This window comes from Vombatus ursinus, unplaced genomic scaffold (genome assembly GCF_900497805.2).
Source record: "Vombatus ursinus unplaced genomic scaffold, bare-nosed wombat genome assembly UNPS02014809.1, whole genome shotgun sequence".
Taxonomy (NCBI): domain Eukaryota; kingdom Metazoa; phylum Chordata; class Mammalia; order Diprotodontia; family Vombatidae; genus Vombatus; species Vombatus ursinus.
The window spans coordinates 19,251,103-19,277,543 of NW_020954587.1; the positions used below are offsets into that span (position 1 = coordinate 19,251,103).

Consider the following 26,441-nt stretch of genomic DNA (forward strand, 5'->3'; position numbering starts at 1 on the left):
GTACATTTTCCACATTGAAAGCAGACTCTTACCTTAACAAAGAGTTTAAAACTCAAGAAGTAATTGACCGGGATCATGAGTAAGCAGCGCAAAAAGAGTCAGACTACATTATCTTACTTTGGTGACAAAGAAGATCAAAACACACAACCAGAAGAAGACAACAAAGCCAAAGCTCCTACATCCAAAGCCTCCAAGAAAAATATCAATCGGTCCCAGGCCTTGAAAGAGCTCAAAAGGGATTTTAAGAAGTAAGAGAAGTAGAGGAAAAACTGAGAGTGATGCAAGAAAATCATGAAAAACAAGTCAACAGCTTGCTAAAGGAGACCCAAAAAAATACTGAAGAAAATAACACCTTAAAAAATAGCCTAACCCAAATGGCAAAAGAGGTACAAAAAGCCAACCAAGAGAAAAATGCCCTAAAAAGCAAAATTGGACAAATGGAAAAGGAAGTTCAAAAGATTACTGAAGAAAATACTTCCTTAAAAATTAGAATAGAACAATAGGAAGCTAGTGCCTTTATGAGGAATCAAGACACTGTAAAACAAATCCAAAAGAATAAAAAATTAGAAAACAATGTGAAATATCTCATTGGAAAAACAACGGACCTGGAAAATAGATTCAGGAGAGAGAATTTAAAAATTAGTGGACTACCTGAAATCCATGATCAAAAAAAGAGCCTAGACATCATCTTTCAAGAAATTATCCAGGAAAACTGCCCTGATATTTTAGAACCAGAGGGCAAAACAGAAACTGAAAGAATCCACCAATCTCCTCCTGAAAGAGATCCCCAAAGGAAAACTCCTATGTGAGCTCTCTCCCAAAGCCCTCCAAATACCTGTAAAAAATGGCTCTAAACAAATTCTAAAGCTGCAGAACCCACAAAAAGACAGAGTGAAACAAATTTCCAGCCAAAGACAGCCTGGATGGTTGATTGGAAAGGTATATTGTGCCGGGAGAGGAGTGCAGTTTGGTGTGAGCACGCAGGCCGCTGTAAATATTGTACCGCAAGGAATGTTGTAGCCAAATTCCAGATTTCCCAGGTCAAGAAGAAAATATTACAAGCAGCCAGAAAGAAACAATTCAAGTGTTGTGGAAACACAATCAGGATAATACAAGATTTAGCTGCTTCTACATTAAGGGACCGTAGGGCATGGAATATAATATTCCGGAGAGCAAAGGAGATAGGATTACAACCAAGAATCACCTACCCATCAAAACTGAGTATAATCCTGCAGATTATTAAAAAAAGAACATTCAGTGAAATAGAGGACTTTCAAGCATTCTTGATGAAAAGGCCAGAGTTGAATAGAAAATATGATTTTCAAATATAAGACTCGAGTGGAATATGAAGAGGTAAACAGGAAAGAGAAAATCATAAGAGACTCATTAAGGTTGAAATGTTTACATTCCTGCATGGAAAGATGATACTTGTAACTCATGAAATCTTTGTCAGTATTAGGGTAGTTGGAGGGGAAAAAATTGTATGTATGTATATATAGATATAGCTAGATAGAGGGCACAGGGTGAATTGAAAAGGAAGGGATAATATCTGGAGAATAAAATTAAGGGGTGAGAGAGGAATATACTAGGAGAAGGAGAAAGGGAAAGGTAGAACGGGGTAAATTATCCCACAAAAAAAAAACCAACATAAAAGAAAAGGCTCTTACAGTGGAGGGGAAACGGGGGAAGGTGAGAGGGAATGAGTGAATCTTATTCTCATAGGATTTGACTTAAGGAGGGAATAACATACACACTCAATTGGGTGTGGGAATCTGTCTTACCCTACAGGAAAATGGGGGGGAGGGGACAAGAGGGTAGGGGAATGACAGAGAGAAGGGCAGACTGGGAAAGGGAGTAATCAGAAGCAAATACTTCTGAGGAGGGACGGGGTCAAAAGAAAGAATAGAATAAATGGATGGGCAGGATAGGATTAAGGGAAATAGAGTTAGCTTTTCACAGTGTGTCTACCATGGAAGTGTTTTGCATAACTGCACATATATAACCTATATAAAAGTAGACAGAAGTGTTGCAGGTGTTCAAGGTGAACCATGTCAAGTGTGCTTTGGTGGGAATTCCTTTCAGTTATGAATTAGAACTGGACAGCCACTAAGGTTCCTTCCATTTCTAAAATTCTGTGGTTCTGCGCCCCATGTTAAAAGCGCATTTCCTCTTCACCTAAGTCTCTTAAGAGAATGCCTCGCTTCCTTTAAAGTTCAGCTTAAGTGACAGCTCCTACAGGAGATCTTTTTTGATTACCACATTGTTCTAAGTACTACCATCTCCTCCCATAGTATTTTGGATTTAACTTACATGTGCACATGTCGTTTTCCCCCTTACTGGGATAATTAGCTCCATTAGAGAAGTGGATTTCATTTGCTTTTATGGTGCCTACCCCTATGTTTGGCAATAGTAGGTGCCTAATAACTGCTTACTGACTGATTGGTTTTCTTTTCCTCCCTTCTAATGTAAATAATTCAGAGTGTAAAATACTCTTAATCTCCTTGTTGTACCAAGGTAATCAATTCCAACCCAAGAGGCTTAAACCAATACTCTAATCATGTTCCTATTAACAACTACAGAAAGGTCAATCAGGATATGATTGAGATGCCAAAGAGCCAAAAAGCCCTCATCTCTAAATCAGGAATTATGTTGCCCATTAACTGCCTTTTGCCATTAATAATATAGTAGGCAAAATAGGAAGCATGGCCTGGGTCAGTTTGATACTGGGTTATATAATAAAGGAAACATACACATGGACGGAAAGAAAAAGACGGGGAAGGGGAAACAAAGTAAATTATATATCCTAATGCAAGGTGATCTACTTGACTTCGTAATATTGCTAAGATCCAGGAATATGGCTTTGCAAGAATACACTTTATTGGGGCAGCTACGTGGCACAGTGGATAGAGCACGGACCTTTAAGTCAGAGGGACCTTAGTTCAAATCTGGCCTCAGACCAAACACCTGACACTTGACCCTGGGCAAGTCACTTAACCCCAATTGCCTTTAAAAAAAAACTACTGACAAGAGCACATTTTATTCAAAAGGGTAGCGAAGTGGTGTTATAGATAAGAGTGCAGGGCCTGGAGTCAGGAAGACCTGAGTAAAAATCCACCTTCAGACATTTGCTTGTCTCAGTTTCCTCATCTGTAAAATGAGCCAAATAAAGAAATGGCAAAACATTTCGTATCTTTCCCAAGAATACCCCAACAGGGGGTCATAAAGAGTTGTACATAAATGAAAATGACCAAACAACAACTTTATTCAAAAGGAAAAGGATAGAGAAGAAAAAAATGGGTAACACTATTTGGTAAGCCCAAGAGCCTCAGAAATAGAAGTGTCCCCCTTGGAACACTAAGCCCTGCTTCATGCCCCCCCCCCAGGGCATCATCCAGGGAGCATCCTGCCACTGTCACCAATGCCACTGCCACCAACTAACATCACCACCTGCCTCTAATAAAGGTAGAGAAGATGTGAGGCAACAAGGTGCCCTGAGGGAAATACAAGAGAGAACACTTTCAAGGAAGGTCAAATCAATGCCTTTCAGACCCTAGTAGAGACAGCCCAGAACCCTGTGCCCATTACCAGCCCATCCCCAGACCACCAGCCCATCCCCAGACCACCAGCCCTGTTTCCAGTTTGTTTCCCCATAAATATTAAGAAGGAAAACAACCTTTAATAGAACATGGATCCAGCTTCACCACCATCATCAACTGCCATGGACAGGCTAGGTAAGCCCAAGGGCCTCAGAAACATCAATGCACGTAAGACCACTGGCTATGCTTCCAACCCAGCTCCTACAGTCATTAATTAATGGCAAGCAACCCTTGTGGAGAGGTGATCTGGCAACAGCTTGGGCAGGTAATGCAGCCCCAAATTAGCCACAGTGAATAAAAACCCAGGTAAGAAAGTTCTCACCAACCAAGTCCTTGTTACCACCAAAAAGTTCAACATCAGAAACTGATATGGTGTTATAAATGGAAATGACATTAAAGAAGGTCCACTGCCATATGCTCTGTTGTACTCTAAGTGCCACTCACGTACAGCTGAATCCTTTTATATGTATTGCCTCCCTCATTAGAAAGTTAGGCCCTTGAGAGCAGGGACAATCATGCTTTTCTATTTGTTTCACCAGAGCTTATCACATTATGTTATACATAGTATGCCATTAAGAAATGTTTTTTTTTATTCATTCATAATAAAATGAACAAAGACCAATTGGAGAAAGAATAGTAAAGAACCTTTGGGAAAAGATCAATATGGCAATATAAACAAAAGCCACACAGACAATTAGAACAAGAGAGGACTAAGAACTTGATACAAAGTTGATGATATTGAACACAAACAACTCAAAAAAGTCTCATACAGCAGATAAGGGGAACTTAAATTATCTGTACACCTGCAAAAACTCTCCCTCTGCCAAAATCAGAGAAGCTTATAACTTACTGATTCACCTTCATGATTTCATTCTTCAAAAACTAGAAAAAAAAATCAAACAAAATCTTTTACAACTATAGACAATTTTGAATTTATTTAATTAAAAAGCTTTTGTAAGAATAAAATCAATAAAAGTAGAAGATAAACAGTAGACAAATATTTGCATCAAGTGTCATCAATAAAATAATATCCAAAATATATATGGAATTAAATACAATATGTAATACCAAGAGCCATTCTGAATAGATAAGTACTCAAAGAACAGGAACAAATAGCTTTCAAATTCAGAATTACAGACCATTTTGACCATGTGAAAAAACAGTCCATATCATAAACAAGGAAAATGAAATTTCAAACACCTCATACAATGGAAATTGGCAAAGATGACCAAAAAATGAGAGGCAATGTTGGAAAGGCCATGGGAAGATAGAGATACTAATACACTATTAGCAAAACTATGAAGTAGTCAAACTATGCTTATTTGAAATTATGCAAGAAAAGTGACTAAGCTATCTGTATAGATAGCCTTTCACGAAGCAATCCCACCACTGGTCATATACTCCAACGAAATCAAAGACAGACCAAAAGGTCCAATATGTATCAAATATTTAAATACTATTTTTATAATAAAGAACTGAAAAAAGAGCAGGTGCCCAATGATGGGGGAAAGACTTAAAAAGCAATGGTACATGAATGTAATGGAGTATTATAGTTCAATTAGAAAAGACAAATGAGAAATTCTCAAAAACAAAGGAAGAGATATATGAAACAGTACAGGAGGAAAAAAAAATACGACTACAACAACGTAAATGAATGAATACTTAAAGGTAATCAAAGCACTTAATAAAATGTCACTGAAAGTCTGACTCCAAAACAGCTAATAGAACATGCCTTTCCTTCACAGCAAAGAAGCAGAGGACTATGAAGATATCGTATATATTGTCAGATGTTGTCATTGCTTTCAGTGTTTTTGCTTAATTGTTTTTCTTTGTCACATGAGACAATGTTTCAGTTGAATAAAGGGGGAAGAGTTGAAATGGTTGTGATGTATCTCAATGAACTAAATACTTTGAAAGATTAAATATGGGGGTGGGGAAGAGGTAACAGGGTGGGGGAGGGACCCCCCAAAAAAACAAACTTTATATTAAAAAGGACAAATAAAAAGGTTATAGAAAAGCCCAGATCTCCACATAAAACCCTGAGAAGGGCCCACAAAAAAATCCATGATGGAGAAAACAAAAGAAACAGAAACAAGGTCCTTCATCCAGACCAGGCCAGAACTGCACAAAAGATGGCAGCAGACATTGACAGACATTAGTCATATTGGAGAGGCCACTTCAAATTCCAGTAAAGATGTCAGAAGCTGCAAAAGCTGAAGGAGGGCCCATGTAAGGGAAATCAGCCCAAACTCTGGTTAAATGAGCCGGAACCCAGGGATGGGCTTCCACAATTGAATCCAGCATAGGCTTCTACCGTTTACCCTAAGCTAGCTGGTGTGCTCAACAGGGTAGATCCCTAGTCAACGGGTACCTTAATTCAAATACCAACTTTGACCTTTTTGAACAGAAGCAAAGGACAAAGCCAACCTCCATAGATCAATGTACAGGGAGACTGACCCAGATATGTTCTTCTGGGAACATGAAGATATCGAGAAAAAAAGCCAAGTCAGTTCCAGAGCATACATTCTACGGGGTCTTGAAAAAGGTCTGAGACCAGTCTGTTCCCCAGCATGTGATAGGGCCACAACAGGGAACAGAATCAACTTCATCCTAATTGGAGATCGTGCAAGGAAAAGGAGATAGAGTTTAGTGTCTAAGGCCAGAATCCACAGAGCACCATCAAAAGACTGAGAAATCCAACGAACGAGGCAGAGGTTGGGGCATGCTACCATACACATCATCTAGAACACCAACAACATCTAAAACAGTTTCATCCAGAATCTAGAGAGGATAAGACCAAACAAGGTCTACACAATTCACCCAAGAGTTAAGTATCAAAGAGAACTGGCCAGAACACAAAGTCCCAATGAAAGTACTATGGCTGGAAATATGAGTAAACAGAAAAAAATACTCAACACTAAAAGCATTAAACAAAATGAAAGAATACTATGACTTAAGAGAATTCCAAGAACCAAAAGAAGAGTATAATACACAACTATAAATAAAACCTCAGAGAAAAAAAGGGGGGCTTAGCAACAAGGACTATACGAGTGACTGAAGAAGAAATAAAAAAAATTGTCTGAGAGGTGATAACAGAGGGGGCAGAACATAGAAAGGTATGAGATAGCAACGGTACACATAAAGGGGTAACATGGACAAGAAGGGACACCTCTTTTTCAGCAATTGGAATAAAACAGGAGATGACAAAAGTTATTTATAAAATATATCTTGTTATTGTTTTATTTTTTAAAGACATTGCAAACAATGAGCAGAACAACTCAAAACCTGATTCTTGAGAAGGAAGAAACAGATGGCAGAATGAAAAAGATTAAAACCTTGAGAGAAAGTGATCATTCAATCTTAAAATTTATGAGATGAAAAGAACGCCAAAAATAGTTTGAAGTGCACCTTGAATTTTAATAAAGTAGATTTTATAGATTTCAGAAAAAAAGTTAAGGAAGGAAAGTTGATGAACGAATGATGCTAAAAAGCTTGCAAGAAAAAATTCTGACAACACAAAGAAAAGCCACTCTAAGATGAAAGAAAAGCAAAAGTTGCCTAGAAAGATCAGTGTTGCTATACAGAGAACTGAACAAATATTTTGGCTGATTTTAGAAGACATGCATAGAAAATGCAAGCAAAGAAAGGTAATAGGAAGAAAATAAAAACATACTATCAGGAGTGCAAAAACTCAAGAGATCAACTGAAGAAAACTAAGGATAATAAAAGGCCTTTTTAGGATATGATGGACAGGGTTACTGCTCAGGGTGGATAGACCAATGATAACTGACAAAGAAAAGCACAATTGTTGGATTTTTATTTTACTTCTATAATTTCTAAGAAGAATTATTTTTAGATGAAAAAGGCAGAAAAAATGGCTAATAAAAGATCTGAGACCTGAGATAAGGAAGGCAGTAACAAGAGGGCACCTGCCTACCCTTAACTATTACGTCAACTGGTACAGGTGAACCTCAAAGGCAGACACTAAACAAACTGGTAGAAACTTGGAACCAAAGAAAAGCTTTGGGAAAACACCTCCCTCAAGCTTCTTTGCAGAGGTAGGAGGACCTGCATATTACATCAGCCTTTTTGATGTTTGTTAATTTTTTTAAATTTCCCCCATTTTTTTATTCTTTATTATAAGTAATGGCACTCTTATAGGGAATGCAGAGAAAGATACAATGGAAAATGCAGTTGGTGTAATAATGAAAGATGTCAATGAAAAAAAAGTTTTAAACGAACCTAAAAACTTTAAAAGAAATAAACATAAAGCACTGAGTGCCCTTTGAATGACCACGGAGAAAAGAAGTGCTAAGTAGCATGATGTGGCCAATAAAAATAGACTTGGAGTCAGGAAGAAAGAAATTCAAATGCAGAATCAAAACACTGTATGAGCACAGTGCTAATATGTAACTGAATATATTTTTCCAGGGAAGAGAAAGGAAGTTGGGGAAAAGAGGAGCAGGGGAAGACCCAAAACAGACAGAACTATGCCCAGAAAGAAGGGAAATGGCCAAGTACTGAGAGTCAAAAATAAGGAAAATGGCCACATTTGCTATTATAGGAAGTTTATCTTTTTAAAGATGAAGTTCAAGAAAAGATTAATTTGCAAAACATCAAGTATATTTATGATCTCATACAAAAGAGAATACGTGTTTCCCTGCCCTTCACATCTGGAGTATCACATTCAGTAGTGGATACCACATTTTAAGGACACTAATAAGTGAAGGTGTTCACAAAAAGGCTACCAGGATGCTGAAGTACCTGAGAATTAAACCATGAGGGCTAGTTGAAGGAACCAGGGTTATTTAACATAAAGAAGTTTGGAAATAATACCTGACTTCAATATATGAAAGGCTGCCACATTAGGGATTCTACTTGAACCCAGAGGGAAAAATTAGGAACAATAAGTAGAATTTTTAAAGAAGCAAATTTAGCCTTGACATAATGAAAAACTTCTAGCCAAAATTATTTAAAACTAAAATGAGAGGTACTAAGTTCTCCTTCACTAGAGGTCTTCAAACAAAGACTAGTTGTCGGCTATGTTGTAAAAGAATTCAAGTTCAGGAATGAATTGAGGTCTACGATAAGCTTAGCTCTGGCAGTAAATAGCTGCAAAGTAAATACTGCTGCAGCCTGAGGTATTAAATTTCTCGTACAGAATACAAAGTAGAGGATTTCTAATCATCAATGATGAAGTTATCAGCATCAAACTTTACTAAGACATGGTAAGATGCCAGCTAAATCAGTTGTATCTAGATGCTGAAGAAGATTCCTGATGAAATTTATCACCTTAGATCGCCTATAGTAAGCATCACAGGAATCGTACTAAATAGGACCAAATAGAAGACAATGACTCCATGATCAGACAATAAGAATTTAGGAAACAAAGAGGGGGCAGAGAGAAAACAGATTATGATCAGTACTTTAAAAGGTATTCAGGGAAGCAGTGTCATCACAGAGGAGCCAGGTCTCATGGAGTACCAGAAGATGTAAAGAGCTGAAGAAGAAGTTTAAAATGAAATAAAGTTTGTTAATTATGTAATTCCAAGGGACACAGTGGAAGGTAAGGGGAGGAATTAGGTGAAAAGGAATAACAGAGAGCGTGGGGACAGGTAATAGGGTTTGTACAGCAGTAGGGACAGGTTCATTATCACTAAGATGAATAAAGTATTAAGGCGGGAATATCCATTTAAGAACGAGTACAGGCAGAATACCAGTGGTTGGAGAGAACTCTTTTGAGGGGGATAGGTAATTAAGCTGATCATCCATTATTCCTTAAATGGTCTAAACATTTATTAAACTCCTAATACAATCACTATACTGTATGCAGTTACTATTAAGATGAAAAACAGGAGACCCTGCCTTCAAAGAAGGGGTTCATTAAGAAAAGCTAGAAATGACCTGAGTGCCCAACAATTGAAGAATGACTGAGGCATATTACATTAATGTTATGAAATGCTGCAATATAATTTAAAAACACAAATGAGGTGCATGAGGAACTTAACTGAATGATTTGGAATGAAAAAAGCAGAACAGTAACATTGTACATGCACTAGACCTGTGTAAAAAGATTTACACAAATACAGAAGTAAATGTGAAGGAGATAGTAAGGGAAGGAGTAACTGAAAACTTGTTATAGATACTGCATGTCAATCATTCATTTAAATACATATGTGTGTGTACTCTTTGGGTTTTGTGTTAAAATTTCATGATGGAATTTTTTTACAAGATAAAGACTTGCCTTTATGATACTATTACTAGTACTGGCATTCAACATGCATTTTTAAAATGACATGAGATGAAAACCTTTTCTACACATGAAAGAACAAAAAAAAAGGATTGTATGAAACCAACACATGAATGTTGTTCAATTTCTTGTTAGTTTTGAAAATGGTAGTTTAATCATGTTATACTGGAAATTATATTTAGATTAAAATTAATAAAGTTCTTAGAATTTTTTTAAAAATCTATTCTTTTTTTTCAATCTGTAACTACAGTTGCATGATAGCATAAGTATATGGTTAAAAACTGCAGTTTCAAAAGTAAACCAAAATACCTCAGTTTTAGTCTAGTGAAACAATAAAACTTTGGGAGAAACTTCAGCCTCTGGCTGAAAGTTTAATTAAATGAAAATACAATGGAAATACAGAGGTCATCTTACCTGTAGTCACTGTTACAAATAATATTAACATATTAACAAATTTAAAATGGAAAATTTTAACAAAATAAATCTTTATTTTTAAGGAAACTATTTCCAAGTGATAAAAAAGATCTGTCAAACCAAATTTATACCAAGTACACTGACCAAACAATTAACTGTGAGACTATAAAGAGAACATCCATTCCTGTTGCGTGCTGCAAACAAAATATATGAAAATCCTGATTAAAAGTTGGGGAACTTTTACTGACAAAGAGATTCATCATGTGATTCCTTTAACTACTGAACTCCCTTATATCATTTAAGTATGATTTAGTTTACAATATAGGATTGACTATCTTTTAAAACAAGGTAAATTTATTAATCATATTAATTTGTTAAAATCTCTATTATCATAGTAAGAAAATGTAATTGTTATCCTTTCGGCAGAAATGCAATCTACCCAAGGCCATACCAACAAGAGTAATCTATTCAAAATGTGTGTAGGTATACTTCTTTTTAGGTTAACTGACCACGTTTTTAAATAGTTTATAAACTCAGGCAGGTAAAACCTGTCAGAGATTCAAATACAATTAAACCACTCCAACTCAAAAGTGACACACAATCTGTTCAAAATAATTTTAGAGTTTGTAGAAATCCCATCAGCTAATCAACATTTTAAAAAAATTAACTACATCTGGCAGCAGTAAGAACTCACGTACCAACAAGACTACCTGAAGATAACAGTTGGCTGGTCGGTGGTTGTTGTCCTTCATTCCCAAAGAGGACCGACATGACATCACTATACTGGAGTCAAGGTACAGTGTGTTCAACTGTGGCTAATCAGACCGGTAAGAGCTTGGAAGGCTCGCCCACATGAACATTTGGAGTGGAGATGGCTCTAAATCTGAACATCTCACATTTCTTTTAAGCTACTACAAGTATGCTTCATTCATAGAGCACAGAACCTTTGATGTAGGCATGCCATATAGTACATAAACATTAGCTACCCTTCTGGAGAATGGCGAACTGAACATGAAACCATCACAACCGACTACTAAACATTCCTCTCCTGACAGCTAATTATTAAATGTCTAATCCACAAACGTTAAAATATCAGTAGTAAATCAACTCCTGAAATTAAGGATATTCAATTATAATAACAAGCTCAGGATGGAGAAATAAACTGTAACTTTTTCACTGTTAGAAAAAGCTCTTTTCATTTTAAAAGATGCCTTTTTTTTTTTTAGCAACCTGATGGGTACTTATATTTAACTGTTCTAATTATATTAATTTTATTATTCAGATAATAAGGCTACTTCCAAAAGAGAAACATTTCTGTTGAATCATTTAAGATAACTAGGGTATCTTTCCCTAACTAAACACAAATTTCCTCCTACTATTAGGGTTATTATGAGAGTCAAATGAGATAATGTATTTGTAAACCCTTAGAGAAATGTAAGTTATCATATTTTATTTAGTGTTTATCATATTTTATTTAGTGCTGAACTAAGCTTTGAATATCATAAAGTTGCCCAAAAAACAAATCTCAACATTTAAACTTTCTTCTTGACAAGCCCTGTCATCTAGTAACTCCCAGTGTCTTTAATCATAAAGTTACACCATTCTCAAGAAATTTCATTGATTCCCACACTCACTCAGATAACCATGGTCAAACTGTATTTGAAAATTTGAATCACCTGTATGCATCGTCTTCTTTCAACTCTCATATCATCCTGATGGGGTGGGGGAAGGGAGGGAAGAGTCCAGCAGCAAAACTACAAACACTGTGTGAAGAAAAACAAATTATGATAAGAGATAATGATACAAGACAATTACTCTTATCAAGGACCATCTAAGGTAAATACAATATTCCTTAAGTAAACATGAAAATAAAATTATTGTAAGCTTTGAAAATTTTCTGACTTTTACTTGTATTTGCAATCAAATTTTTCTATGACTTTTACACAATACAGTGTCAACGTTCTTTAAAACACAAATATTCCTCAGCCATCAGGGACAAACCCCCCCCCCCAAAAAAAGAAAGAAAGAAAATAAAACTTTTTTAAACAGCTAAAATATAAGAAAAATAACTATCATAACCCATTTATAATATTTTATTATCCTAAGGTATTTAAGGTAAGAGATCATTTTATAAAATTCTTCAATCAATTAATAGCTAAGATTAAATATCAATGAATTACATTCTTTTTACAACTTAACCTTTACCAAGACGAGGAAAAGAGCAAAGAAAATACAGATTAAAAGAAAAAAATAACTATTTCAAAATCGAAAAAAGTGTCAGTTCAAAATTTACAACACTGCAAATTATCCACCATTTGGAAGCTATGTGTGGCTTTCTCTTATCTGAATTAGATTATTATTCAGTTTTTGACTATTCATTTACTATCTTCAATTGTTAGACAATGGATTAGTATTGGCCAATTTTTTTTAAAAGTACTGAGAAAGCAAGCACAACTTCACTATTATCAGCTAGTGAAAGATGTTAGAAAAAGGTGCTTGAATTTACTAACCTCAATCATTTCTACCCAGCGAGAAGCAATCCTCAAACTCTCAGAGCACTTTTTACCTCTTTTAACTTTACACAGACTATATTAAAATATAGTTATTTCTATGTTCATCTTACCTTCCCTACTATATCATAAGATTCCTGATAAGCAGGTACTATGATCTAATTCATCCTGGAATCCTTCTGCCTATTGCAGTGTATATAATAATTATTCAATAAATATTTGCTGAATGAAACCAGACTATTTTCCAGAAGAATGACTTTCCAGATCAAACTGAATCCCTCCTCTCCTTGTCCTCTCATCACTCATACCTCAGCAAATCCAAGCCCTGGATTATTACCACAAACCTCCTCCATTCCTATTGACTTGCTACTCAACATAGCTGGTTACCCAACTTCAACAAGACCCTCACCATAGTCATGTAATCCTTTTACTCTACTATAATTGACTCTCTAACTCACTACCAGTATAAGCCATTTTCAAACTTTCTCATTTCTCCTAAAACCTCCCCAAATTCCCCACCTTTCAACTCTCTTAGCTGATAATCTCTATCATCTCTCTATTTGCTTTTGGGACACTGAGTCCATTTCCCTTTGAGCTCTAACTTCTCTTGATTTCAAAAATCACTTTCCATTATTCCTCCCTATCTCCCCATGCCCATACCCAATTCTCTCCCACTTTCCTCCAAACCCTGGGGCAGATATGTCTCTCCTTACCAAGGCCAAACCCCTTTACAGGTACCTTTACAGATCCCTTCCCATCTCCTCAAGCCAATTATATGCCTCAATCATATTCATATTCATATTCATATTCTCTCTCTCTCATAAACATCAAACATGTCCAAGTTCCTTGAATTAATATCTTAAACAAACTTACAATGGCTCCTGTCACCTCAAGCTATCTTCACATATAGCTCTCTTAGCCAAATACCTAGAAAAAGCTGTCTACACTCATTGACTCCACTTCCTGTCCTCTCTCAATCCCAATGAATTATCCTAAGTCTTCATCTTTCTTGACCTCTTTGCCTCACTTAACATTGCAGGTCAAGTTTTCCTCTGTAGATATTCTGAACACTGTGGATAGAGCATTGGGTCTGGAGTCAGAAAGACCTCAGTTCAAATCCAGCCTCAGACACTCACTAGCTATGTGACTGACCCTGAGCAAATCACTAATCCCATTTGCCTCAGTTTCCTCATCTGTAAAAAGGAACTAAAGAAGGAAATGGCAAACCAGGCCAATGCCTTTGCCAAGAAAACCCCAAATGCAGTCATGAAGAGTCAGACACAACTGAAACGACTAAACCACAACAACAAGGGAGAAATAAACTGTAACTTTTTCATTGCTAGAATAAGTTCTTTTCATTTTAAAAGATGCTTTTTTTTTTAGCAACCTGATGGGTACTTATAATTATATTAATTTTATTATTCAGATAATAAGGCTACTTCTAAAAGAGAAACCTTTCTGTTAAATCATTTAAGATAACTAGTGACTGGTGTCTGGATCAGAGAAAGAGAAGAGGGGAAGAGAAGCAAAAGTAGATTTCATTAAGCATAGATCTCTACTGATGTACACACCCCCTCTCTCACCACCCTCTTCTTTGTGAGGAAGAAAAAGTATAAGAGAATAGGAAGGTAAAAAAAATATACAAAACTGTAAATATGATTGGGATGAACTCACCCATAAAACTGAAGATGATAAAATAGGTTAGGGAGTGGAATCCTTCACTGTTGTTTACAAGAATCATAAAACAAATACAGATTCCAGAGTTAAAATTAAGGAGCAAATGGCAATGTCTACTATGCTTCAAACGAACTCAAAAGAAACAACAGCAGCAATCATGACCTTATATGACATCAATCAATAAACATTTATTAATAGCCTACTATGTGCCATACTCTATGTGCCCCACAATTTGGGATACAAAAAAGAATTTAGTTCCAACCCTCAAGGAGCTCACTTCTGATTAAGGACAGATACAAGAAAAAAAGCAAATAGATGTGCTTAAAAGAGATAAACACAGAAAAGCATTATGCTTAAAAACACCAGACACAAAGATTAACATAATGCTTAGCGTACATTTAAGTGAGAGTATGAAATAGTAAAATTATAATACTTGGGAACTTTAATGTACTCCTTTCAGAGCTAAAAGAATCTAACAAAATAAAAAAGAAATCAATTATTTAAAGTATATTTTAAATAAGTTAGCTATAATAGTTCTCTGAAGATTGCCAAATAGGAATAGAAAAGGGGTGTGTGTGTGTGGGTGTGTGTGTGGGTGTGTGTGTGTGTTTGAACATGGCAGCTACACAAAATTTCAAAAACAAATGCAAAAAACAGGAACAGTAAACATTTTTTACTGATCAAACTGAAATAAAAAATGTGTTTAATAAAGAGACTGAAGAAAACATTAATAAGCAATTAGAGACAAAATAATTTATTCCTTAAAAAAAAAGGTGGGTCAAAGAAAATTTCATCAAAGAAAATGACAATAAGACAACATTCCAAATTTTTTGTGATGTAATCAAAGCAATGCTTAAGGAAGAATTTATTCTGTTAAAACACTTTCTTCAAAAAAAAAAAACAAGACAATAACGGGTATGAAATTTTTTAAATTAAAAAATAAAAAAAATTTTAAACCAATTTTGCACAAAAATAGAAATTCTGAAAATCAATAAAAAAGAGAAAAAAATTAAAAGAACAAAACTAGCAGCTTTAAGTTGGGGGGAAATAAAATATTACTCATCAAATAATTTGATTACAAGAAAACCAAATTAGCATAAAAAAGAATTCACAACAAATGCAGAAAAAATAAAGGAAATTATTAGAAACTATTTTGCCCAATAAAACTGTCCATTTAAATGAAAGGGTCAAGTATTCACAAAAAATATCAAATACCCATATGAACAGAACAAAAAATACAAATGTAAGTACTCAATCTCAGAAAAAGAAATTGAACAAGCAAGAAATGAACTCCCAATGAGAAAAAAAAAAAAAAACAAAAACAAAAACCCAGGGTCAAATGGATTTACAAGCAATTCTTCTATAAAACACTCAAAAGAATAAGCAATTCCAATATTATATAAAATATAAGAAAAAATAGGAAGAGAATAGACTCTACTGAATTCCTTCCTTAATATAAAAATAGAGTCTTGATATCTAAACCAGGAAGAGACAGAAAACTATAAACTAATATCTATAGTGAAGTCACAAAAATTTTAAATGAAATATCAGCAAAGAACCTACAGCAACATATTTTAAAAGATCATAAGCACTATGACCAAGAATATAGGGCTGATTCAAAATTAGAAAAAATATTAATATAATAGATCATTTTAATGACAAGAGTAAAAATCATGATTAAGTCAATGAAGAAAAAGCTATTATTATTATCATTATTAATAGTATTAACATGTATATAACACCTACTATGTGCCAGACACTGTGCTAAGCACTTTAAATATCTTATTTTTTCTTCACAACAACCCTAGGAAGTAGGTGCTATAGTTATCTCCATTTAATAGATGAGGATGCTGAACCAACCGGGTTAAGTGACTGCCCAAGGTCACGTGGCTAGTAAGTATCTGAGACTGTATTTTTAACTCTCAGGTTTTTTAATAGTATTTTCTTTTAGAAGAATGCTTAGGGGAAAAGTGAAGTTTTTCTTAATATGGTAAATAGTATATCTAAAATCAAGAACCAACCTTATATGTAATGAAGAATAATTACAGGCCTTTCCAATAAGATCTCACCTTCCCCCTTCCACATTTTGTGGAAGGATGTCCATGAGCCTAGGAAGGATGTCCATGAGCACCACTATTACTTAATATAGCAGTAAAAATGCTAGCTACAGCAATAAGACAAGAAAAAGAAACTGAATGAATAGGAAAAGCCAAGGAGGAAACAAAGCTATCACGTTTTTTAAGATATGATAGTTAATTTAGAGAACTCTAGATGAGAACTAAAAACTAAATAAAACATCTGCAAAATTGCAAGATATAAAATAAATCCACAAAAATCATCAGTATTTCTGAATCTTACCATCAATACCCAACCCAAAGAAGTAGAAAGAGAAACTCCATTCAAAAAGCTAACTGAATACAACTACAGAACACTTCACATAAATAAAGACAGACATAAATAACAGGAGAAATATTAACTGATGATGGGTACTTGATGACTAAGTGACAAAGGGTTGGCTGAGCCAATGTAATAAAAATGACAATACTAACACAACTTTCTTATCAGTGATACCAATAAAACAATAAAAGGATTACGTAAGAGAGTGAGAAAAAAATGATGAAATTTAAGGAAAATAACAACAAAAAAAAAAAACAGGAAGAAGGGGCCCCATAAGTACCAGGTATCTAACTGTGTTCCAAAGCAGTAATGATCAAAACTATTTAACACTGTCCCTGGTTCCTGCCTTATTTTCTCATCCAAGAATTTTCCTCAGAACATAGTGCCCACCTCACCTTGGAATAGCCCAGAAGACATTAGACCTTCTCAACCTGGAACATTACTCTAAATGACTTTTTTTTTCAGTTGGCAACAGGGTTGGGCAATGGATAGAGGGCAAAATTTTAAAGTCAGGAACATCTGAGTTCAAATATGACCTCAGACATCTACTAGCTGTATGATCCTGGGTAAATCATTTAAACTCTCCCTGTCTGTTTCCTAACCTGTAAAACGGAAATAAGAATACGTATACCCCCGAGAATAAAATGAGCTCATATTTGTAAAGCACTTTGCAAGCCTTAAAGTATTTTACAGATGAAATTTATTATCATTTTGCCATTGGTAACTTTTCTCTGGAGCCTAAAGTTAATGGGTGAGGCCACAGCAAGAAAGAAAAGAACACTTTTATACCAGCCTTCATTCCATTCCCAGCCCCATTCTCCGGTTCCCAGACTTCCAAGCTATGATGTCTCATCCTGGAACTTTCCTCAGTGCCTGAGGTCTCTTCAATCTGGAAGAAATAACCATACCTGCAGTATTCTCAACCTGGAACATCCTTCGGTAGGGCCCACCTTCTTGTCCTGTTGTTAAGTTATTCCTAGAGCCTTCATTTTGTGGAATGATCAAAGCCAGCCTTTATGCCCCTCTTGGCCCTATTCCTGGCTTCTGGTCTTCAAATCCAAACTGGAACCAAGTTGCATTCTGGAACTTTCTTCAGAGTCTGTGGTCTCCTTACCCTTGCACATGCAAATAGAACTGTGGCTTTGTCAACCTGGCATATTCCTCTGTAAGGCCCAGCCAGTTCTCCCGCATTTTGTGGAGGGGCCCAGCCAGGTCTTATTCCCCTCCCTGCCCCTATTCCTGATATTCAGAAATCAAAACCACACCCTGGTACCAAACACTGTTTCCTGTGGCCATATCCACCTCCATTTTTAAGGTTACTATTGTGTGTTATCTTCCCTCATTAGGTGGTACAGCGGGTGAGAACACTCAATTTGTAATCAAGACCTAAGTAGAAATCCCACCTTGCTAGTTGCGAGACCCTAGGCAAGACATTTCAACTCTTTTAGACTGTTTCTTCATCTGTAAACTGTGGCTAATAAATAGTACTTATCTCATAAGGCTGTGGTAAAGAACAAATGAAAACATTATGTACAGCCCATTTAAAACCTTAAAGCACTATATAAATGCTAGCTATTATTATTTTTAATTATTATTAAAATTTTAGGTCATAAGTACTTTCAGATTATGTGACCAACAAGAAAGAAGAGAAGGCACTTTCTCCAATCTATGTAACCTCTCTGCTTCATTTTGCATCAGTTCATATAGATTATTCTATGCTTCTCTGTATCTATCATATTCAATATTTCTAACAGTTCAGTAATAATTCACAAATCACGTATTACGACCAAGTGGGATTTATGCCAAGGATGGTAAGGATGGTTCAAAATTAGGAGATCAACAAAATTAATCATATTACAAACAAAATATCCAAAACTGCATTATTACCACTACAGATGCAGAAAAGACCTCTAACAAAGTACAACACTAATTTATGCTAAAAGCTCTCTCACAAAAAGTATCTAATAACCAGAAATAAGCATCACATGCAACAAAGATACACTAGAATTTTTTACAATAAATATAACAGTAAAGAAAGGATGTCAATTCTACCCTCTATTATTTGATACAGTTCTGGAAATGCAGTATCAATAAGAAAAGAGAAAGAAATTAAAGGTGTAAAAATAAGAAAAGAGAAATAAAGAAATCCCCATTTCTAATAATATGATGGTTGAGAGAAATTGATATATAAATATAGATATCAAAAAACCATTCCCCAGTAGTTAAGCGCCAAAGAACATGCACATAGTTCTCAAAAGAATTACAAACTACTAAGACTCCAAATAACTAATTAGAGAAATGAAAATCAAAACAATTGAGGTTTTATTTTATACCCTATAATTTGGCAAAGATGACAAAGATGGAAATAGTCAATATCAGAGGGGTTGTGGGAAGATATGAATTGATGCAAAATGAAGTAAGCAATGCCAATAAAATAAATGACTGCAACAATGTAAAAAGAAAAAGTAACTCAAAAAAAAAGCAGAAATTGTAAAATTACAAAGAACATGCATGCCTCCAAAGAAGACAAGACATACCATACCTCTTTAAAATAGTAGGAGATCTACAAGTTTTGTATTTTAGACATTCTCAGATTTCTTTAAATTAATTAAATGTTGAATTGACCAATTATGCTGATGTTTTTCCTCCTCTTTTTAGGGGGCAAGGTGTTCTTTTAAAAAATTAGGTGAGATAGCTGTCTGGGAGAGAGAGGGGGTAGAAGGAAACTATGGAGAAAACTATGGTGTTGTATTTTAAAAATCATTTAAAAAAATTTTTAAGAATGTAAGCTTCGGGTTAGCTAGGTGGTGCAGTGGATAGAGCACTAGCCCTGAAGTCAGGAGGACTTGAGTTCAAATCCGACCTCAGACCAAACACTTGACACTTACTAGCTGTGTGACCCTGGGCACTTAAGTCACTTAACCCCAACTGCCTTTTAAAAAAAAAAAAAGAATGTAAGCTTCATGAGGACAGGGACTACCAAATCTCTTTTTTACTTGTATTTGTATTGTTTAGCATTTAGCACAAATTTTTTTTCCCTTTCCTTCTGTATCTTCCTTTCTAAACAATTAGAGCAGTAGATCAGTAGAAGTTAAAGGTTATACAACATACACAAGTAAACCATGCTAATTAATACCCTAGTGTTTGATAAATCCAAAGACTCCACCCCAGCTACGTGAAATAGCTGTGGGCTCAGTGCAAAGAGTACTGGACTTCTCACGGGGACAGGAGTCCTGCCTCATATACTAGCTGTGTGAACCTGAACAAGTTACTTAACTCCTTGGTACCTCCATTTCCTCTTCTATAAAACAGGGGAAATAATAGCATGTTATCATGCTATTATTTATTATTTATATTATATTATTATTATAGCAAGGATCACATGAGAACAAATGTAGAGTGCTTTGAAAACTCTTCAGCACAATATAAATGCTACCTAGCTAGGTAAGAACTCAATATTTCACAAAAACTCAGAAAACTGGAAAACATTCTGGCAGAAATTAGTCATTGAATATGTAGCACAATACACTCCAAATGGATATATGACTTAGGTATAAAAGGTCACTTAATAAACAGATTAGAAACAAATTTCTTCTAGAAAGGTAGAAATTACAACAGAGACAGAGAGATACTGGATCCCAGAAGAGAAAATGGGCAGTGTTGGTTACATTAATGAAGAAGGTATTTGGGGAAGGAGGGAGAATCTTCAAAGAAATTTTCTCTGATAAAAGACCTCAGTTTCCAAGATACATAAGAGACTGATTCAAATTTAGAAGAAAAAGAGCTATTCTTCAACTAATAAGTGGACAAAGATATGACAGGCAATTTCAAAAGGAAGAAACCCACATTATCAATATTCATATGGAAAGTAATCCAAATCACTAGTAACAAGGTCATTAAGTTCTCAAACTTTTGGGTCTCAGAACCTCTTCATTCCCCTAAGAATTCTTGAGGCTCCTCTCCCCAACCAAAAGAGCTTTTGCTTATGTAGCTTATAACTATTGCTATATTTACATTCGAAACTAAAATATCTAAGTATTATCATGAAAAAAAGATTGCTCTTGACTTTACGGACACCCCCGCGGACACCTTAGGACACTGCACTTTGAGAAACACTAAACTAGTTAAGTGTAAACTAAAACAATTTTCAGTTTCCACTTCATACTCACCAGATTGCCATAGCCAAACCTCCCCCCAAAAAAAGAAAGACAAGATGTTGCAGGAGCTAGAGAGAAACAAAGACTGTTAGCACCATACCTGAGCTTTCCAAACGATTTTCAAATAATGCCCCAAACCAAATTCTGGTGTGACAGACCCAACAAAAAGTCAGGGTGAAAAATTTTTCCAGTCCAAGATATTAAGGAGATCAGAAGGAAATATCTTTGACACAGGGGTGGAAGCTGTCCAGGAGCCTCTGGGGATGCAACACCAGGAGTGGGGCTAGGTGGTACACACAGGAGCAACAGTAACTCCAGGAGTTTTCAAACCAGTGCTTGAAGGGAACCAGGCAAGGATCCAGAGGGCGAGTACAAGGGTCTGTGCTAGCACTGAGCACAGAAACACAAACTGTTAACTCCACTGCCTACATCTACTTCTGAGACATAATTCAAGGGCAGAAAAGAGCACTTTAAGTCAAAAAAGAATGACTCGTGTGAAATACTGACTGAAATCCCAAGGGATTAGGGGTCCTTCTAGGTAAGGACCACAGTGCAAACCAGGACAAAAATATCCACACCTCTCCCCAGATCACACTACCTTGAAAGCACCAAAAACTATCAAAGCCCTAGAACTAGCTCTGAGAAGAGCAATGTGAAAAGGGCTGAAGATTGGGACAGTCCCCTCTGAGAGCTCTCTCATGAGGAAACAGAGTCCAACTTTAACATAAAGTTCCAAGTCAATAAATAGGCTGAAAAATGAGCAAACAACAAATAAAGAACCTGACCACAAAAAGCTACTGTGAAGACAGAGAAGATCAAGACAGAAACTCAAAAAGAAGTCGATGATGTCAAAAGAACTACAAGCAAAGGCTCAAAGAAAAGATGTGAACTGGATACAAACTCAAAAAGAATTCCTGTAAGAGCTAAAAAATTTTCAAAATCAGAGTGGTTGAGGAATATTGGGGTAAAAAAATGAGACCAAGGAAAGAAAATTATGAAAAGACAGTTAATAACTTAATAAAAGAGGCACCCAAAAATACTGAAAAGAACACTTTATAAACAGAATTGGCCTGATAGTAACAAAGGTACAAAAGCTCACTAAATAACACCTTAAAAATTAAAATTGGGCAAGTAGAAGCTAATGATTGCATGAGACATGAAGAAACAATAAAACAAAGTGAAAAGAATGAAAAAATAGGAGAAAATGTGAAATATCTCATTGGAAAAACAACTGACCTAGGAAACAGATCTAGAAGAGACAATTTAAGAATTAGTAAAAGCCTAGACATCACATTTCAAGAAATTATAAAGGAAAAACTGCCCTAATATCCTAAAACCCGAGTATAAAACAGACACTGAAAGAATCCACTGATCACCACCTGAAAGATCCCAAAATGTTGGGATCCCAAAATCCCAAAAGTTCACATCAATATTACAGCCAGATTCCAGAACTCAAAGAACAAATACTACAAACAGCTACAAAGAAACCATTCAAATACCATGGAACCACAGTAAGGTTCACACAAGATTTAGCAAGTACCATGTTAAAGCAGTAGAGGGCTTGTTGTTGTTGTTGTTCAGTAGTTTCAGTTGTGTCTGAATCTTGACGATCCCATTTAGGGCTTTCATAAGAAAGACACTGGAGTGGTTTGCCATTTCCTTCTCCAGTTCCTTTTACAGATAAGAAAACAGAGGCAAATAGGGTTAAATCACTTGTCCAGGGTCACACAGCTAGCGCCTGAGGCCAGATTTGAATTCACCAAGATTAATCTTTCTGACTCTAGGCCTGGCACACTATTCACTTTATCACCTAGCTGCCCCATGGCTATTAGAATATGATAGATATTAAAACAGATGGGATTACAACCAAGAATAACCTACCCAGCAAAACTGAGTATAATCCTTCACGGAAAAAAAATGAACATATAATCGAGCACTTTCAAGCATTCCTGATGAAAAGATCAGAGGTGAAGATAAAATTAGACTATGAAGTTCCAACAAGACATTTACATTTACATGCTCACATACTGAAAAAGCAGTTGGACAAATTGGAAATTAAGTGAAACTCTGTATAACAGTAACACCTGATGTTCCCTAAAACCTACCCTAACAAAATTTACAACTAAACAGTGACAAATACATACACAAAAACAAAGAAATATATTCAAGGTTATGACTGAAAGCTAGGGACGCATACACAAAAAACCATGAAATATTCCCAAAACAGTTGACAATTCTGAAGGACTTACAATGAAAAATGCTATTATACACCTCCAAACAGAGAACTAATTAACTGAGTGTTCCTCAAAGCATGCTTCTTAAACTTTCTTCATTTTTGTTTTGGGCCTGTTTTCTTTTGTAATATGGTCAATAGGGAAATATATTTCATGTGACTTTATATTTTTGTATATTTCATGTGACATGTATAATCAATATCATATTGCCTTGTCAAATAGGGGAAGGATGGAAAGTAGAATGAGAATTTGGAACTCAAAATTTTAAAAAAAGAATGTTTAAAAAAATCTTGCATGTAATTGGGAAATACTTAACAAACTAAAAATATTTTTTTAATAGAAGAAAAAGAAAGGAAAGCTGCTGTATGAGTGAGATAGAAAAACAATTAGGAAGGAATTGAACTGCTTTGCTGAAATGAATGACCCCTTATAATTAGAGAAGATAAATTTGAAGCAGACCCAGAAAACATAATTTCATTATTTTCTCTACGTGTGCTCTAGTAAGCACATGAGTAGGACCAAAAAAGTAAAGTAGTAGGTATTTGCAAAGACAAAAGACAAAGCTGTGACAGGACAAGGAAGCAAAGGATTGAAGAATAGAGGGCAGTGTTGTCCTGAACTGGTTCAGGGTCAAAATTGGGAAATCACGCCAGTGTAGCTACATTAGGACTTCACGACTTAAATTACTGATGAGTGGAGGGGATCAGAGGTCACAAACGGTGAGAATATAGATTAGGAAACAGAAAATTAGTATTTCAGGAAATATCATCATATATTTTGAAGTACCTCTACATGAGGTCAGTGATTAGGGAGCACTGCACTCATTGAGAAAAGACAGGAAAGGGACTGATAAATGGGAACTAGTATCTATATTGGGTGATAAATTTATATATCATGAACCTCAGAGAAACTGCTGAGAAAAAAAGTAGTACAAAGATATTTTGGAAGTGGCAACAGAAAGCAAGGAGTAATCCAATTTCCCACTATATCAGTGAGCCTGAGGGTATGCAAGAAAATTTAAGCAGTTCTGCAAAAAATGGCCAGAGATGCAGGGTCACAGGGAGGGAGCCAAGTCTGAGTATCAGAAGATGGAAGAGTAAGAAAGGAACACATTCAAAGTCAAAGCAAGTTTATTAATTACAGCATTCCACAGGACACTACTGATGGCAGATCTGGGTTGGGGAGGATAAAGAGGGGCTAAGATAGATAGGAATGAGAAAGTAGAAAGTTGGGTTGAGGAGTCGATACCACTCCTTTTTCTTTGGTAGTCAAAAGAAGAATGCTAATCATTAGGCAATGAGAGTCTAGGCATGGATATCAGTGGATAGGGAAAGGTCCAATGATGAAGACAAGTGGAAGAACGAACCCTGGGTTCCAACACAGTCCTTGGGCAAGCACTGTTACTGTGTCCTGGGAAGTATCCAGAAGTCAGCCTCACAGCAGAGAGAGGAAGACTTACTCCAAGTAAGTAAGAGATTGAAAAAAATGTTTACTACATACCAATACATTAATCACAAGTATCTTTGTGGTACCAAAAAATTGAAGGCAAAAGATAAATATCCATTTCTTGGGGCTTGATAGGAGAAAAAAAAAATCTATGATCTAGTAATATAATAAGATATCACTGAATAGTAGGAAATTAAAGGATAAATTCAGAGAAAAAGAAGAGTATGTGTATAAACTGATGCAGACAATGACTTCAACTGTGTAAATGAAAAAAAAAATCACTAAAAAGAAATGTTATTTTAGGTAATAGAAAAGCCAGTGGTGGTTTTAGAGAACAGAAAATAAGATACACCTCTCTCCCTGGACTAATAGGACAGAATATTGTATACATTGTCAGGTACAGTTACCATATCAAATGTTTTTGCTTAATTATTTTTCTTCTTAAAAAGAAGGGCTGAAAGGTGGTAGTAGGGGTAATGACTGTGTGAAGACAAAAGGACAATCTAACCTAACAAAATTTACAACTAAACCATAATAAATACAAGCTATCCTAGCTCAGAATGAAAAATAACACAAGAGGCATACAAAAACAGAGAAAAATACTCAAGATTATGACTGAAACTAGGGATATACTAATGAAAAAAAGTCACACAAAAACTACGAAATATTCCCAAAACAACTGACATTGTTCATATTCTCACTGTAAAAACCAAGAAAGGAATCAGGAAGGAAAACAAAGTACTATACGGCAGTGATAACATCAACCAAACTAAATAAATACACTGTCACAGAAAATTCTATTACACAAGTCAAGGTAATGCCTTGAGAACAACAGGGCAAAGGGTTAGAAAGTGAAATAAAATAGTAAAGGAACTAGAATGCAATGTGTAAAGGCCAGAAAAAAACTTTTTAAAAGTATTAAAAATAAAAAACTATTCCAATTCAGATATGCATATCATTTATTTCCATAATTTGCTACTTTTCCCTTATTTCCTTCTAAAATGGAAGTACAAGGAATTATGCAAACACCCAAAACATAATATTACTAACAATAATATGTTAAGTAATTCGCATTAACTAGAAATAACTCAGCTAACCCAGTAATCAGTGGTTAAATTATGACCTAAACTGTATTGTTTCTTTGGGTTGGATTAGGTCAGGAAAGGACAGGGCAGACATCTTAAAGCAAGGTCATCTTCTTATGCTATTGTGAAACACATACTAGCACAAATATATATACACATTCATGTTCACATACCCACACAATTTCTAAGTGCACCATAGCAGTCAAGAGTGACAGACTTAAGTCAAGGCCACTAATTGTGTGATATTAGAAAAGTCACCTAATTTCTGTAGGTTTCCTCATGTGCAAAATGAAAAATGTTGAACTCTTCTCCCACTACAACGTGAACTCCTTGTGAGTAGGGATTGTTCATTCATGGTATATATAATGCCAGAGCCTAACAGAGTACCTGGCATACAGCAGGTATTTAATTATTTATTCAGATGTAGGTTTATCTAGGTACCTACACTTCTCTCCAAATGACAATCTTTGATTCTATGAAAGGTGATGCTTAAATGATTTCCTTTCCTTTTAAAATTTCAAGTTCACTGATTAATGGAAAAGATCAGTCAAATTATTCATGTCCTTCTCAGCCTTACCTCACCTCCAATTAGCTAATTTAATAATACACAAATTTGCATTGGAGGACTGATACTACCACATCCCAAGTTCAGGGCAGATAGATGGAAGGAAATAT

General features: G+C 35.4%; 1 protein-coding gene across 4 annotated transcripts in view; it reads right to left on the bottom strand.

The window, feature by feature from the left end:
• DYRK1A (dual specificity tyrosine phosphorylation regulated kinase 1A) overlaps positions 1-26,441 on the bottom strand; it is a 184,540-nt gene that overhangs the window by 112,186 nt on the left and 45,913 nt on the right. For 3 of the 4 annotated variants that reach the window (XM_027875520.1, XM_027875519.1, XM_027875521.1), the window contains exon 2: positions 11,937-12,023. The exons of the other annotated variant lie outside the window; for it this stretch is intronic. In XM_027875520.1, coding sequence (XP_027731321.1) covers positions 11,937-11,946 — 10 coding nt within the window. In that variant the 5' untranslated portion in view covers positions 11,947-12,023. The remainder of the gene's footprint in view (positions 1-11,936; positions 12,024-26,441) is intronic. 4 annotated transcript variants of the gene reach the window in all.